Below are 13,656 nucleotides of genomic sequence, written 5' to 3'. Positions count from 1 at the left end.
AAATAAGAGATATGATATAAAAGATGTAATTCTCCACTCAGTGAATACTCTGATGACATTGTAATGAAATTATCTCCTGGACATATTGCCTTCATTAACACCGTGCTGCCTCATTCTGATCTGGTGCCTTCTTATTTTGACATGTGTCTTTATGCCCTTGATATCTGGACTTGAAACAACACCATTTTCGCATCAACTACCCAAACAGAATTGGAACTGATTTAAGTTTTCTGGGATCCTAGAATTACCACCTATTTCAAGAGTAAAGAATTGAGGTTCTCATCAGAACCTTCTGACATGTTAATCATTTCAACATGAAATCAGAAGATTCTGAAATTATCTCATCTGTGTCATGATGGTTTCTCCAAGGTTTCTGGGTGTGGTTGGCATCTCTTAAGATGATGAGTCATACAGGTCAACCTCCAGAACTGGCCATTTTCCAAAAGTCTGCTTGTTCCAGAGAGAGTCGCAATTTTTTTTTCTTCATGTGCTCCTGCTCGGTGCAGCAAGAGAGGAAGCTGAATTTAGTGGTTAGAGCAAGTGCCTGAGTCAGCAACCCTCATTTCTATATTTGGTTATGCAATTTGCTGAAAATCATTGTCAAACCAATTCTGTTTCATTTATGAAAGAAGCCTTTATTCTCTTATATGTAACTTTTCTGAACTTCTGTGTGAGCACTATCTTCATTGCTACTGTTCTGAAATTGATCCATATCCTGGGATTTTTCTCTTTTATATTTCTTTTAGTAATGATCTGGTTGGAGAATCAATAAACCAACAAAGCAACCAAGCAAGAAACAAACTAAACCAGACACCAGGGCCTTGGTGGCATACCGCATAGCTTTCACACAACAACAGAGCAAGACCTACTACACAGAAGAGAAGAAGAACGGAGGCCCTCGGAATTGTGCCCAAGCAAACGTCAGGGTCTTGTGTAAAGCCCAGCAAATGAGAAAGAATAAAACCACACATCATTAATAACCTTAAATTGTCAGTGAGGTTGACTTTAGAATTAACACCTCCCTTACTCTAAATCTTTAACTGTATAAAGGAAAAGATGTGTTTTTTGCTAAAATATCAATAGTTAAATTGCATCTTGGCAGCAAAATTTTTGTAGGGTAGAAGTTTCCTTTAATCAGATGCTACAACTCTAGAACTTTGTGAGGTCAGTTTTGTTTGCAGCCTGGCAATTCTTAATCTATGTTATAAGGATAGCTATGTGCTATGGCCAATGGCTAATAGTCACTCAGACGAGTCCAATTCTTTGCAACCCCATGGACGGTAACCCATCAGTCGCCTCTGTCCATGGAATTCTCTAGGCAAGAATAGTGGAGTGGGTAGCCATTCCCTTCTCCACCGATCTTCCCAACCCAGGGATTGAACCCAGGTCTCCAGGATTGCAGGGAGATCCTTTACCATCTGAGCCACCAGGAAAGCTCAAGTGCTATGGGGACTATCTAAAGGGTAAATATTTCCAGGGGTATTTATTTTCTTCTTCGTACTTTTCTGGAGTATTTCTAACATGCTATTTATCATTAAATATATAGATCAATTTGCATTAGATTTTTGCATTTTTTATTACAGATATATAAATAAATAAGAAATTAAGCACCCCAACCCCCAGATAACCACTGTTAACATTTTTCTGCATTTTCCTACACATATGCACATATTGTTACACAAATGGGACAACATGTACAGAATTTTTTTTAACTTTTACTTTATAATAGACCATAGTTGATTTACAAAATTGTGTTCATTTCAGGTGTATAGCAAAGTGATTTCAGTTTTTCACATACATGTATCTATTCTTTTTCAAATTCTTTCCCACTTAGTTTATTACACAATATCTAGCAGGTTACATGGTAGGTCCTTGTTGGTTTTCTATTTTAAATATAGTAGTGTGTATATGCCAATCCCAAACTCCCATAATATTTTATAGTCAGGATATTTCTTCACCTTAGAGTGCATTGTGAGGCTTCTTCCAAGCTCTTCTTGGTCTTATTTTTTTTAATGCTTGTTAGTGTGTTATAACCAATCCCCCATTGCTAAAAATTACGTGCTTTCCAATTCTCTGCTAATATAAACAGCACTTTGACGAACATCCTTGTTACTAAATTTTCAATCATTAGGAATCTCTTTTTTTCTAAGACAACAGAAGATGAAGTCAGCTCGTCTACCATCAGACAAAGGTCAATTGTTCCCTTTGTTACCAAAACTACAGCTCAGAGTCTCAGACCCTTCTAGATTCACAAAAAAATGCTTCCGGGCAAAACCAGTCCTATTAGCTGAACTTATTATGTCTTTGTGTTCCTGAGTACTTTCTCAGTATTTTATCAGCTCTTTGTCATGTTAAAGAAACTTAAACATATGTATATTTTGTCGAGTATTTCCAGCTGTTTTTAGTAAGAAGAATTTACAAATATCAAGTTTTCCATTACTAAGGGTAAAACTACAGCATTTTTTATGTGCTCTGGCATTTCCTACTTGAGACCCTCCAGGGTTTCCCTTGACACAGACAAACCCAAATCCCTCACTAGAGCTACCAGTTCCTACAGACTCTGTGTTCTCCTCAGATCTCGGACTGCATCTTTGCTTCCGATGTCCCTCATTACTTCTCTGTCCATCAGCATCTGCCATTCTGTCTTTTTGTCTCTACAAAGGGCTTTAAGAATTGCTCACACCTGCCCAAAACACTACACCCTCAGATGTTGCTTGATTGCCTTCCGCTCATGAGTCAGATCTGGGTTCAAACAATACCTCCTTTGAGAGATTTTCCTGGCCATCCCAGATAGAGTGTTTACTACTTGATTTCATTTTTTTTTTTTTCTTGTTGCATCTATCACTCCACGCCATTTGGTTTTATCATGGGTATTCCATCTTTTCTCACTAGAACGTCATCCCATGAAAAGGACCCTGGCCCTGCTCTATCTCATTCCCCTATCATGTATCACCAGCACTTTTAAAAACTGCTCTGTAAAAAGTATTATTATTTCCTGTTCATACATTTTCAAAGTGTGCAGTTTGGGAGGAGGAGATGGACTTGTTCCTAAATAAATGTTCATGTATAATCTGATGACAGAGCGTGACAGACTAGATGTCATAAGACTTGAGTTATTTTCCAGTTACTGTGGGACCAGTGACTCGTCATTCCATCCTGCCTTCACAGTATTTCACAACATGTCTCACTCAACTTTTTAAACCAGTTCACCATCTTCATTAGTTCTTCCCACTAACCCACATCACATGTGACCCATCAAACAGCAGTGGATTCTAAGAGGGCAGCAAGAAAAGAGAGAATAGTGAGTACATGAAACCCAGGGAAAAGCTATAATTATTCTCATAAACTTGTAAGCAATTTTAAATACAACATCAATAATCATTAATTAAGAAGCACTGAAAGTTGAGCTAATAGCCTCAAGTGAGCTGGCAACACTAAAATCTAGATGCTAAAAATATGGTTCTCAGCCCCTTTATGGTCCGGCACAATTTCAAATACCAGAATTTTGAGAAAACAGTTGAAAAGATTTAAGACTCAAGAAACTTCTAAGTCAGCAATAAATGAAAAATCATTATAACAGCATAAAGCAAAGCTACATATTGTCTACAAAGACCTCACAGGCATGATGTGTCATAACTCCGAATCCCTGTGCTGTTCTTAGCCGTTCAGTCATGTCCAACTCTTTGTGACCCCATGGACTGTAGTCTTCCAGGCTCCTCTGTCCATGGGGATTTTTCAGGCAAGAATACTGGAGTGGGTCACCATGCCCTCCAGGGGATCTTCCCAACCCAGGGATCGAACCCAGGTCTCCCACACTGCCGGTGGATTCTTGACCAGCTGAGCTACCAGGGAAGCCCTTCCGCAGCCTTAGGCATTTATGTTCTGCTTGAAGAGAACAGTCAGTGCCCTTGCAGTACTCAGGGTCATAATCCAAAAGTTAAGTCATCTCTTGGTGGTACATTTTCCTTTAGTGAGAGTTTGATTTATGTTAAACCATCTCTCCTATAATAAATTGCACCTAGTTTGCACTGCATTCCAGGAACAACTCAGGTCACGTTCTGTTTGACAGACATTGCCTGTTGGCAGAATGCTCAGCTGTAGTAAAATAAATTTTAAATGTTGAGTAAAAGACCTGATTAAGTGGAAAGATTTGTACAAAGGTAAGAAATATGGTTTTTAAAAAAATAACTCAAATGGAAGTAAAATCATAAAGGGTCATAAATATTAAAATGTTAAATAGTCACAGAAGAGCCACTGATTTACTAATTAATGTATTCATTTAACAGATATTTATTGAGCATCATCTATGTGCTGGGTTGTCTCCTAAGTGAGCGATAGAGAATATGATAAAAAACAAAGCCCACTTCTTCACAGAGCTTACTTTTCAGTGAGAGTAACAGATAGCAACCAAAAAAAACTTTTTAAAGTCAAAACCCAAGTAAACATATACTTACTCAGGGTAGTGATAAGGGCAAAGGCAGCATAAAATACAGAATATGGGGAAGAGTGGCAACAAATATACACAGTGTGGTCTAGGGATGACTCACTGCTAGGGTGACATTTGTGAAGAGGCTTAAAGGAAGTTAAGAAAGTTGAGAAAGCCTGGGCTGCAGATTCCAAAGGGTAGATTGTAACAGGCAGTGGCAACCCCAGGTGCAGAGGCCCTGAGGCAAGAATACACCTGTGACAAGGATGACCTACTGGAAGGGAATATTCGCAAGGAGGGTTGGTAGGAAAAGAAAGTAAGAGGAGCGGAGATGCTGGGAACTTGGGAGACATGGGCAAGATCAAATAAGACTGCTGCAAATACTCTGGTTCTCTTCTGAATGAAATGAGTAGTCAGTGGAGGGTTCTCACCAGAGTGACATCGTTAAATATGCATTTTAAAATGATAGCTCTGTAAGAATTAAAAATGCAAACAAGGAGATCAGGGGAGAGATAACAGTGGAGTTTGAATCAGAGTGCTAGCTGTGGAAGAGGTGAGAAGTACCTGAATTCTACATATAAAATGAAAGTAAAGCTGAAATAATTTGCTAATCAATCAGGTATGATGTGGGAGAGAAAGATAGGAATTTAAGATCTCTAAAGCATTTAGCCAAAGAATTGGATTGAGATGGAGGATACCACAAGAGTAGGTCTGGAATCAAAATAAGACATTTGATTTTGGAAAACATGAGGTTAGCATTCTGTGCTGTCCGAATCAGCAGTTACTGGCCAAATGTTGGTATTAACATTTACATATTAATTAATGAAAGTTAAAATTTACAATTCAATTCCTCAGTTGCATTTGCCACATTTAAAGTGCTCAGTATGGAGAAGGAAATGGCAACCCAGTCCAGTTTTCTTGCCTGGGAAATCCCATGGACAGAGGAACCTGGCACTCTCTCCTCCACGGGGTTGCAAAGAGTCTGACACAACTGAGCAACTAAACAACGTAGCAGAAAGGGTTTGATTGACACCAGATAATAGGAAGTTGAACTATATTTGTTCTTGTTCCACCCAGTGGTTCTCAACTAGGTATAGTAGGATACCCTTAGACCCTTTCAGATGTCTTATCTGAAAATGTATAGGGTGTTTGGGATAGACTGATGGGTGTCATGGGCATTTTGTGGCAATGATCTTAGGACAGTGACTTGTCACAGTTCAGCACAATGAAGACAACTTCTCTCATTTAAAATGTCAACAGCTTCTCCATGGAAAGAATGAGTCTGCCCTCCTTCTAGCAATACTCCACAGTCCATAAAGTGAAGCAATATAGACATTAGAACATGGTGCTGGTCTTAGATAAACTTGTGTACAACCTGTTCTGACTTAACCTTGCTGTATGTCTTGGGATCATTTCCTAGATCCTGAGACTTCATTTCTTCGTCTAAATAATGCAGAAAACAATTATTAATATACATCATCTAGGGTGGTTCTCAGAATTATGGAACTCTTTATAGTACTTGGCTCAGTGTTTGGCTCAGGAAGTCATATAAATGTACACTATTACTAGAAGCGGAAAAAGAGGATGAAAGAGGAAATCCAATATAGAGACTTAAATAAGCAAGATGTAAATTCAAATAGAAAAGGAAGTCTAGAGCAGCACTGTCCATCCAAATATATGGATCAAAAAAAAAAAAACTGCAAGTTTTTTTTCAGCACATGCAACATTTAAATGTTCCCCAGCCACATTAAAAAAAGCAAGAAACAGGTAAAATTAATTTTATTAATATCCAATATTTAAGTAACCAACTATATCCAAAAATTTTATTTCAATATATAATCAATATAAAAATCAGAGGCATTTTCAATTTTTTTGGTATCACTTTCTTTAAATTTTATGTGTATTTTACTTACCCAGTGCTCAGCAGCCACATGGGGCTACAGCACAAGGCTACAGTATAAATGAATCCAACTCTTTCATTGACTGCTAACATTCAGTAATTAAAAGATTCTTACAAGTTAACATTTCAGTGTGTAGAGGGTGGTTTCATAAAAGTCTCAAGTATTATATTTGGGAAATTTAACTCAGGATCTTCATATAAGCTGAGGCATGCCAGAGTTGTAGAATGATTGATCAGTCATGAGTGGGCTCAATGAGTTGTAGGTTCCCATTCCAACTCTACAACTTCCTGTATCCTTGAACAAGTTAGCTAGTCAAAAACCTGTGTTCTTACTTGCGAAAGAAATAATGGTACTAGCTTCCCTAAGGATTGCTATGAGGATCACGTACATAGTATTAGCCCAGTGCCTACAGAAATTTTCCAAATGTGAACTGTTGATATTTGCTATGTGGGTTGAGAAATAGGACAGAAGTCACAAGAATTCTAGTTATTCTTTACATATACACACAAGTATTTCAGAGTTGAATTACTTTTTTAATTACTTTTGTTAATAAAACAAGAGAACATTGTATGCTTTCAGAGCTGAGCGTTTGTCACAGTGAGTGCAGTGATTTGTCCCTGTGGTCAGATATAATTCAACCTCTGGAAGACAGTCTGGCACCTGGTAGGTCCTCAGAAAGTTTATTAAAAAGATTTTTGGCTACAGAATTTCTGAGCAGTAGTTATAAACACACTACTGAAAGTATGATTACTAGCCAATGATGGTGATTTAATCTTTATTCTTATATTTAAATTATAAAGTTTATGCAGCTATTTTTCAATGAGAACAGTCTCTGCCACAAATTTAAGATCCTTGAGTTGATACAAAGTTTAAAAGCACAAGGCAAGATTAATGATTGGTAGCTTATTAGCCACAGAAGTAGTTCTATATATAAATTACTAAAATATAATCTCAATATGGTATCCTCAAGGCTATCCCACTTATTCCATATGTAAATGTTAAAACTCACACTAAATTCCTATAAAGTTTAAAAAAGCATGCAACACTGGTGTAGCACAAACAGATTTATTTACTAACCAAAGAGATGACCCTAATTAAACCAACACTTTGAAATAGTTTAATTGTTCGTGATAAAGATAATTGAAAGCAATAATGAAAAAAAACCAGCAGTATGGAGATTTGCTCATTGAACTGAGCTCGTTCATCCTCGCAACTAATTTCTGTGCAAAATGATGATGGAATTTTTATTCTACTTTTTCATAGACCCGAGTACAGGTAACATTGTTCATGACGCATACCTAGGAGAAAGAATGTCATTAAAAAGAGGCAAGTTAGTCTTACATCACAGAGTAATGGTGGTAGTTGAATGCTAGGATCACAATCCTACAAAACATTGAAAATCTACTCCACAGGTGGAGAAAATGCACTTGAGGATTCCTGGGTTTGAAAAGCTAGAACCTGTTATTTTATTTATGATGTGTGTACACTTTACTGAAAACTACTGATTTGCAATATCTAAACTATTCATTTAGTTTTAGCAAATACTATTCCTCATTTTAAAGAAACAGAAAAATGTATGCTCAAGATTATATAGTCATTTTTTACAAACTGAAGGTTTGTGGCAACCCTGCATTGAATAAGTCTATGGAGCCATTTTTCTAACAGCATTTGCTCACTTTCTGTCTGTCACATTTTGTTAACTTTCACAATATTTCGAAATTTTTCATTATTACTATTATGTTGGTTGTGGTGATTAGTGATCTGTGATATTACTCTTATAATCTGGGGGCTGTTTTCAGCAAAAAGTATTTTTAAAATTAAGGCAGGTATATTGTTTTTTCAGACAGAAAGCTATTGCATACTTAATACAACAGTGTAAATATAAATTTTATATGCACTGAGAAACCAGAAAATTTATGTGACTCACTTTATTGCGATGTTCCATTTATTGTAGTGGTCTGGAATCGAACCTACAGTTATCTCTGAGGTGTGCCTGCACTGTAGACAGAGCAGCAGAACATGGACTAGACCCAGCTCCTGCTATATCATCTTCTCTAGCTCCACAAAGCGCTTTCTTTAGTTATTAAGTATTCTTGTATTTATCTTGTTATTTGGCACTTTTTTTTCCTTCAACCTAGTTCTCCTGTTCATGATCAGTGATCTAGAACATTTATGTGAACTATGAATTTATATAAGACATAAGATGTCAGACACTTACCACCACTAATTTCCCATCTTCCAGTTTTCTTGTTATTGTGCTTTCCTTTCCATCCCATTCCTGATGTTGAACCAATGCGCCATCTGTAAAGTTGCAGACAGTCTGCCAAAATAGAGTATCCTTTTTAATCTTCCAGAGCACAATGAAGAAGAGTTTCTGTGACTCCTTATAACCTCCTTAACCAACATTTCTTTATTTTTTCCCTTCTGAGTCTACTTCACCTCATTATACTAATTTCATTCATACTAATTTCATTTCACCATACTAATTTCATTCACAATGTAGTTTGTGCTTTTCAATCTAGATGTCCCTTAAAACTATTTTTACAAAACAGATTAAGTTGTGAAATCGGTATTTTCACTAATTTGTCAAAACTCAATTCATAAAACAACTTGAGACTTTTTCATTAAGTTCTGGCCTGAAAGTAGTAAGAATGTTATTAATAGAGTTAATCATTCTGCAAGCTTCTGTGATATTACAAATTATAATTAACCTGAGTCTTTCTGCCATCAGCTGTGGTCTCTTCGAACTTCTCTCCCAGTTTACAGGAAAACTGTGTTGTTTTCAAAGTGCTCTCAGTCTTTATGCTGAGGTTTTTGCCATCAGAAGTGATGATACAGTCTGGTTTGGCCATCGCACCCACTTTTCGCAGAGCCATCCCCACTCCTGTAGAAAGTTATACCATGTTAGACACCTGGAAGACCAAAGTTCTCGTTTACATAATAAAAGCAGTAATTCAATTGCAATCACCACGCTGTGCATATTTTCAACTATTCAGTCATCAATGGGGAAGGCAATAGCACCCCACTCCAGTGTTCTTGCCTGGAGAATCCCAGGGACGGGGAGCCTGGTGGGCTGCCGTCTGTGAGGTCACACAGAGTCGGACACGACTGAAGCAACTTAGCAGCAGCAGCAGCAGGTCATCAGTAACAACTGTGAACATACACATATCCAGCGCTTACCAAGCACTAGTACCTGACGTATACTATTCATGGAAGCCAGGCAAGGGCCTTGTGAGAGGTAGATAGTCTCCATCTGACAGATGAGTAAGTGAGGCATTGATGTAACTTACTCAAGCCCATCCAGCTAAGAAGGGAGGTGCTGAGAACCAACGACGCAGGGAGTCTAGCTCTAAATCTCAGCTTTAAGACATCATGCCATGTTGGCCCTCAGAAACTTAAGGAAGGTATCCTGACTTCTATAATTTCCTCAGTTCTGCCAACCACTGAATTATATGACTCCAGCACATAGTCTAGCACGTAAGTCCCTGATAAATATTTGATTAGTAAACTACACAAAATCAGTATCAATCCTGAGATACTCAAATTGCAGTTTTAAGAGTTAACTGCACAATCATGATGCTAACAAACAGGAAAAACCTTACCCTCACAAATAGTATTTCAGAACTCTGTAACTCAAATTACTCTATTAATACATTTATTTTATAATCTATGTGTTTCCCCCTAATATTAACATTTAGTAGGAAACTTGGTTCTAGGCCAAATCTCAGTTTCATGGATGAGGCGACCACAGCCTAAGCAGAGTAACTGACTTGATGATGAACATGCAGCCCGGCTTGACATGTCCCCGCGGAGCCTTCTCTTTTCCAGCTAGGCTCTGGTGCTTTGTTTCATTAGCTGAGTCATTATTTTCTCACTTTGGACAAATAAAGGGCTCTGCTCTTTCCACACCTTGCTTGCTCTCTGATGAATTGTACCTTGACAACCTTCCTGACTCCAGAACTCTGGAAACAATCCATCTGATAAACACGTTCAGTTTCAGCGGGCAGAGAAACCACCTTTGTGGTCCTCACTCAGGTGCACACACACGTATGTGTGCCTCCTTTGTGAGTGCAGTTAGTTGCTTTTTGTCCAGACTCACCTTGATCAAGGTATAGAGCAGAGGGGAAAAAAATAAATACTGCCTTGTTTTATTCACAGGATCATAAACACACTCGAGATTCACCAGAGCCAGACTTAACCAGCCATCAGCTAGAAGGTGTGTTTCTGAAGTACTTCAGCGTACTTTGGGGTCTAGGTCTTTGTAATGACTTCTTCACTCATTTAACATTTGGTAATAGAAAGTTACTATTTGCGGGAGGCTAGCTTCTAAAACGGAGAAGGCAATGGCACCCCACTCCAGTACTCTTGCCTGGAAAATCCCATGGGCGGAGGAGCCTGGTAGGCTACAGTCCATGGGGTCGGGAAGAGTCGGACACAACTGAGCGACTTCACTTTCAGTTTTCACTTTCATGCATTGGAGAAGGAAATGGCGGCCCACTCCAGTGTTGTTGCCTGGAGAATCCCAGGGATGGGAGCCTGGTGGGCTGCCGTCTATGGGGTCGCACAGAGTTGGACACGACTGACGTGACTTAGCAGCAGCAGCTTCTAAAACAGCCCTACAGCCCCAGCAGTTGTGTCAGACAGAATCTTTGCTATGCTTCACTTCCTAGGGGCCTGTGACAAAAGTTCACTTTTGCCAATCTACCCAATGTCGCAATCAGCACTCTATCGTTGTCACTGGCTTATGAAACAGACAACAGAAAATCCAACACCATTTTGAGCAAGAGAACTTGAATCTCCCTACAGAGACGCATCCTCCCTTGGAAGGCTTTTAAGAAGTCAAGTGCCTCACTCTGTAGAACAGGCTCTAGTTTCATTTAGGTCACTAGAACTGACTCAAATTTGTTCTTTTTTCTGGCTGAGTAATAGTCCACTATATATATCTACCACATCTTCTTTATCTATTCATCTGTGGATGGACATCTAGATTGCCTCCATGTCCTGGCTATCCTAAAGAGTGATGGTATGAACATTGGGGTACACGTGTCTTTTACAATTTTGGTTTGCTCAGGGCATATACCCAGTGGTGGAGTTGCTAAGTATTAAGGCATATATATGGAATCTAGAAAAATGATACTGATGAACCTATCTGCAGGGAAGGAATAGAACTGCAGATATAGAGAACGGACTTATTGACACAGTCAGGGAGGAGAGCGCGGGAGGAATGCAGAAGGGAGCATCAACATGCACACACTATCAGCTGTAAGACGGATGACGGGCAAGAAGTTGTGTAGCACTGGGAAGCCAGTCAGGTGCTCTGTGATGACCTGGAGGGATGGGATGGGGGGAAGGGAGGGAGACTTGGAAGGGAGCGATATATGCATAATCATGGCTAGTTTCCCTTGCTGTATGGCAGAAATCAACACAATCTGTAAAAATTTTTTAAAAATAATAATTAAAAAAAAAATCAAGTGTCTTGGACAAGGCCACGCCCATCTTGGAGGCAGTTGGAAAGCAGCTGAAGGACCGGCAGTTTCTGACTGCGGTTCCCGGCGAAGCCTCTCTGCGCTCCACCCTCCAGACGTAGAAGGCTGCAGGGCATTGCTACCCCGGGTACACTCGACCTCACCGCGCTCCTCCCACACGCCACCCGGCCAGGTCACTGTCGCCAGCGCCACGCCTCTGAGCCCCGCTCCGGGGCGTGGAGAGAAGATGCCCTGATGCTCCACCGGGGGAGCCCGGCCAACCCACAATGGCCCGACGCACGCGGCGAAGGGCTCTGCGCGGGGGGATGCAACCGAGAGCGGAATGGAAGCTGAAGCGGTAGCCCGGATTTCGGCTGGAAACCGAGTCCTGGTGTAGAAGAGGCAGGGGACCCTGCGCGCCACCTGGGAACAAAAGATGCCGCAAGGTGGGCCAAGGCAAGTGGGTGGGGCCACGACCGGGCGAGTGCGAGGGAGGACGATGGCACAAGAGCGGATGAGTGGCGGGGGAAGAAAATTAGGGAAAGTTAAGAGGGCCGCCTGGAAGGGGCGAAAGAAAAGAAGCTCGGAGTGGAAGAGGAGTGAGCGCGCTAAAGGGCAGGAAAGCAGGGGTCGCGTGGGCCCGGGGAAAGCGGCAGAGTGCGGGGCAGATCAAGAGGCCGACGGTCCGGGGAATCCGGAGCTGGCGGGAGGCGCTCCCTCCGCTGCTAAACTGCGATGAGGGTGGGAGGTGGAGGAAAACGGGGTCAGGGGTAGGCGGCCGCGCACGCCCAGCCTTTCAGCCTAGCACGCGGAAGGAGGCCTACGGTCAGACAGCCACACACACGTGCCACGTTGCCGCGCCGTATGGCGGGGAACCTCACCTACTTCCTTCATGTATTCGTCAAAGCCTTTGCTCTCCACTAAGCGCCATCTTCCTACCAGCTGCTGAACGGTGGCCATGGTGGGTCCGAGCCGACAGGCGTGACAAGCGAGTGGAGCAGGGTCGAGCGCCGGGGAGTCAAGCGTGCGGTTGCCGGGCCACGCGCGCGGCTTTATAAAGGCAGAGCGCGCGCGCGGGCGGTGCCCGGCGACCAATGAGAAGCGCGCCTCGTCCTCCCGACCCGCCCTCCGCGCCCCCGGGCCTGGCTCCTGGGGTCCAAAAGAACTAAACTGCTCCACCTGCCGCGGCGGCTGGGGCTCCGCGGGCTCCTCCTGCAAGCTGGGACTAGTCCTAGTCCGACGCGCCCCGCGCCGCCAAGGACGCCAGCCCCTGCGCCTCCCGCGCCTCCGCACGCCCAGGAAGCCAGAGGGGCTACGGGCGGACCCGGCCCGGTTCTCCCGGGCCCGTTGATCCCATGCCAGGCTGCCGCCCCTCCTCCCGTTCGTGACACCCCCAAAGAATCAATTAGCCTTCGTTCGGTTCCCATTGCAGGAGTTATCAGTGGCTTAATTGACTGATCGGTAAACTTCTTCGCCTCTTTAATCACTGCTGGGGCGAGGGGTTGGGGGACAAACCCGCATCCCACACCCTCCTGAAATAACCTGTTCCCACTCACACGCCACTCCCGGCCCAGCTGGGGCCTCGGAGGGTATCTAACCTGAGTTGAGTTAGGCTATCTTATCAGAAGGTCCTGGGTGCGGGGAGATGTCCCAGGCAGTTCGGTTTCCAAACTCTGACTCTGTTATACGGTTATCAGTTTAAATGACTGCCATAGCTATTAAATGTTCTCATTCAAGTATGTTTTATTATTTACATTTTCAGCTGAGGGGAGCCCTGAACAATTTCTCCTCAGGCTCCCAAGTCTTTAGACAACAGTGGTTCTCCTCTTCTCCTTTAATCTTAATACTACCCTGTATTTATTTG

The 13,656-nt window shown here is 41.8% G+C and overlaps 1 protein-coding gene across 1 annotated transcript; it reads right to left on the bottom strand.

Annotated features, from left to right (window-relative positions):
• Nucleotides 1-7,376: 7,376 nt before the first annotated feature.
• FABP5 (fatty acid binding protein 5) lies at nt 7,377-12,832 on the bottom strand. Its single transcript, XM_020891156.2, has 4 exons — nt 12,674-12,832; nt 9,039-9,211; nt 8,546-8,647; nt 7,377-7,625 (listed from the first exon to the last, which is right to left on the bottom strand). The coding sequence occupies exons 1-4, from the start codon at nt 12,750-12,752 to the stop codon at nt 7,572-7,574; spliced, it is 408 nt and encodes a 135-aa protein (XP_020746815.1). The 5' UTR covers nt 12,753-12,832; the 3' UTR covers nt 7,377-7,571.
• Between the last annotated feature and the right edge of the window lie 824 nt (nt 12,833-13,656).

This window comes from Odocoileus virginianus, chromosome 15 (genome assembly GCF_023699985.2).
Source record: "Odocoileus virginianus isolate 20LAN1187 ecotype Illinois chromosome 15, Ovbor_1.2, whole genome shotgun sequence".
Lineage (NCBI taxonomy): Eukaryota > Metazoa > Chordata > Mammalia > Artiodactyla > Cervidae > Odocoileus > Odocoileus virginianus.
This window is presented reverse-complemented; position numbering and strand designations above follow the sequence as displayed.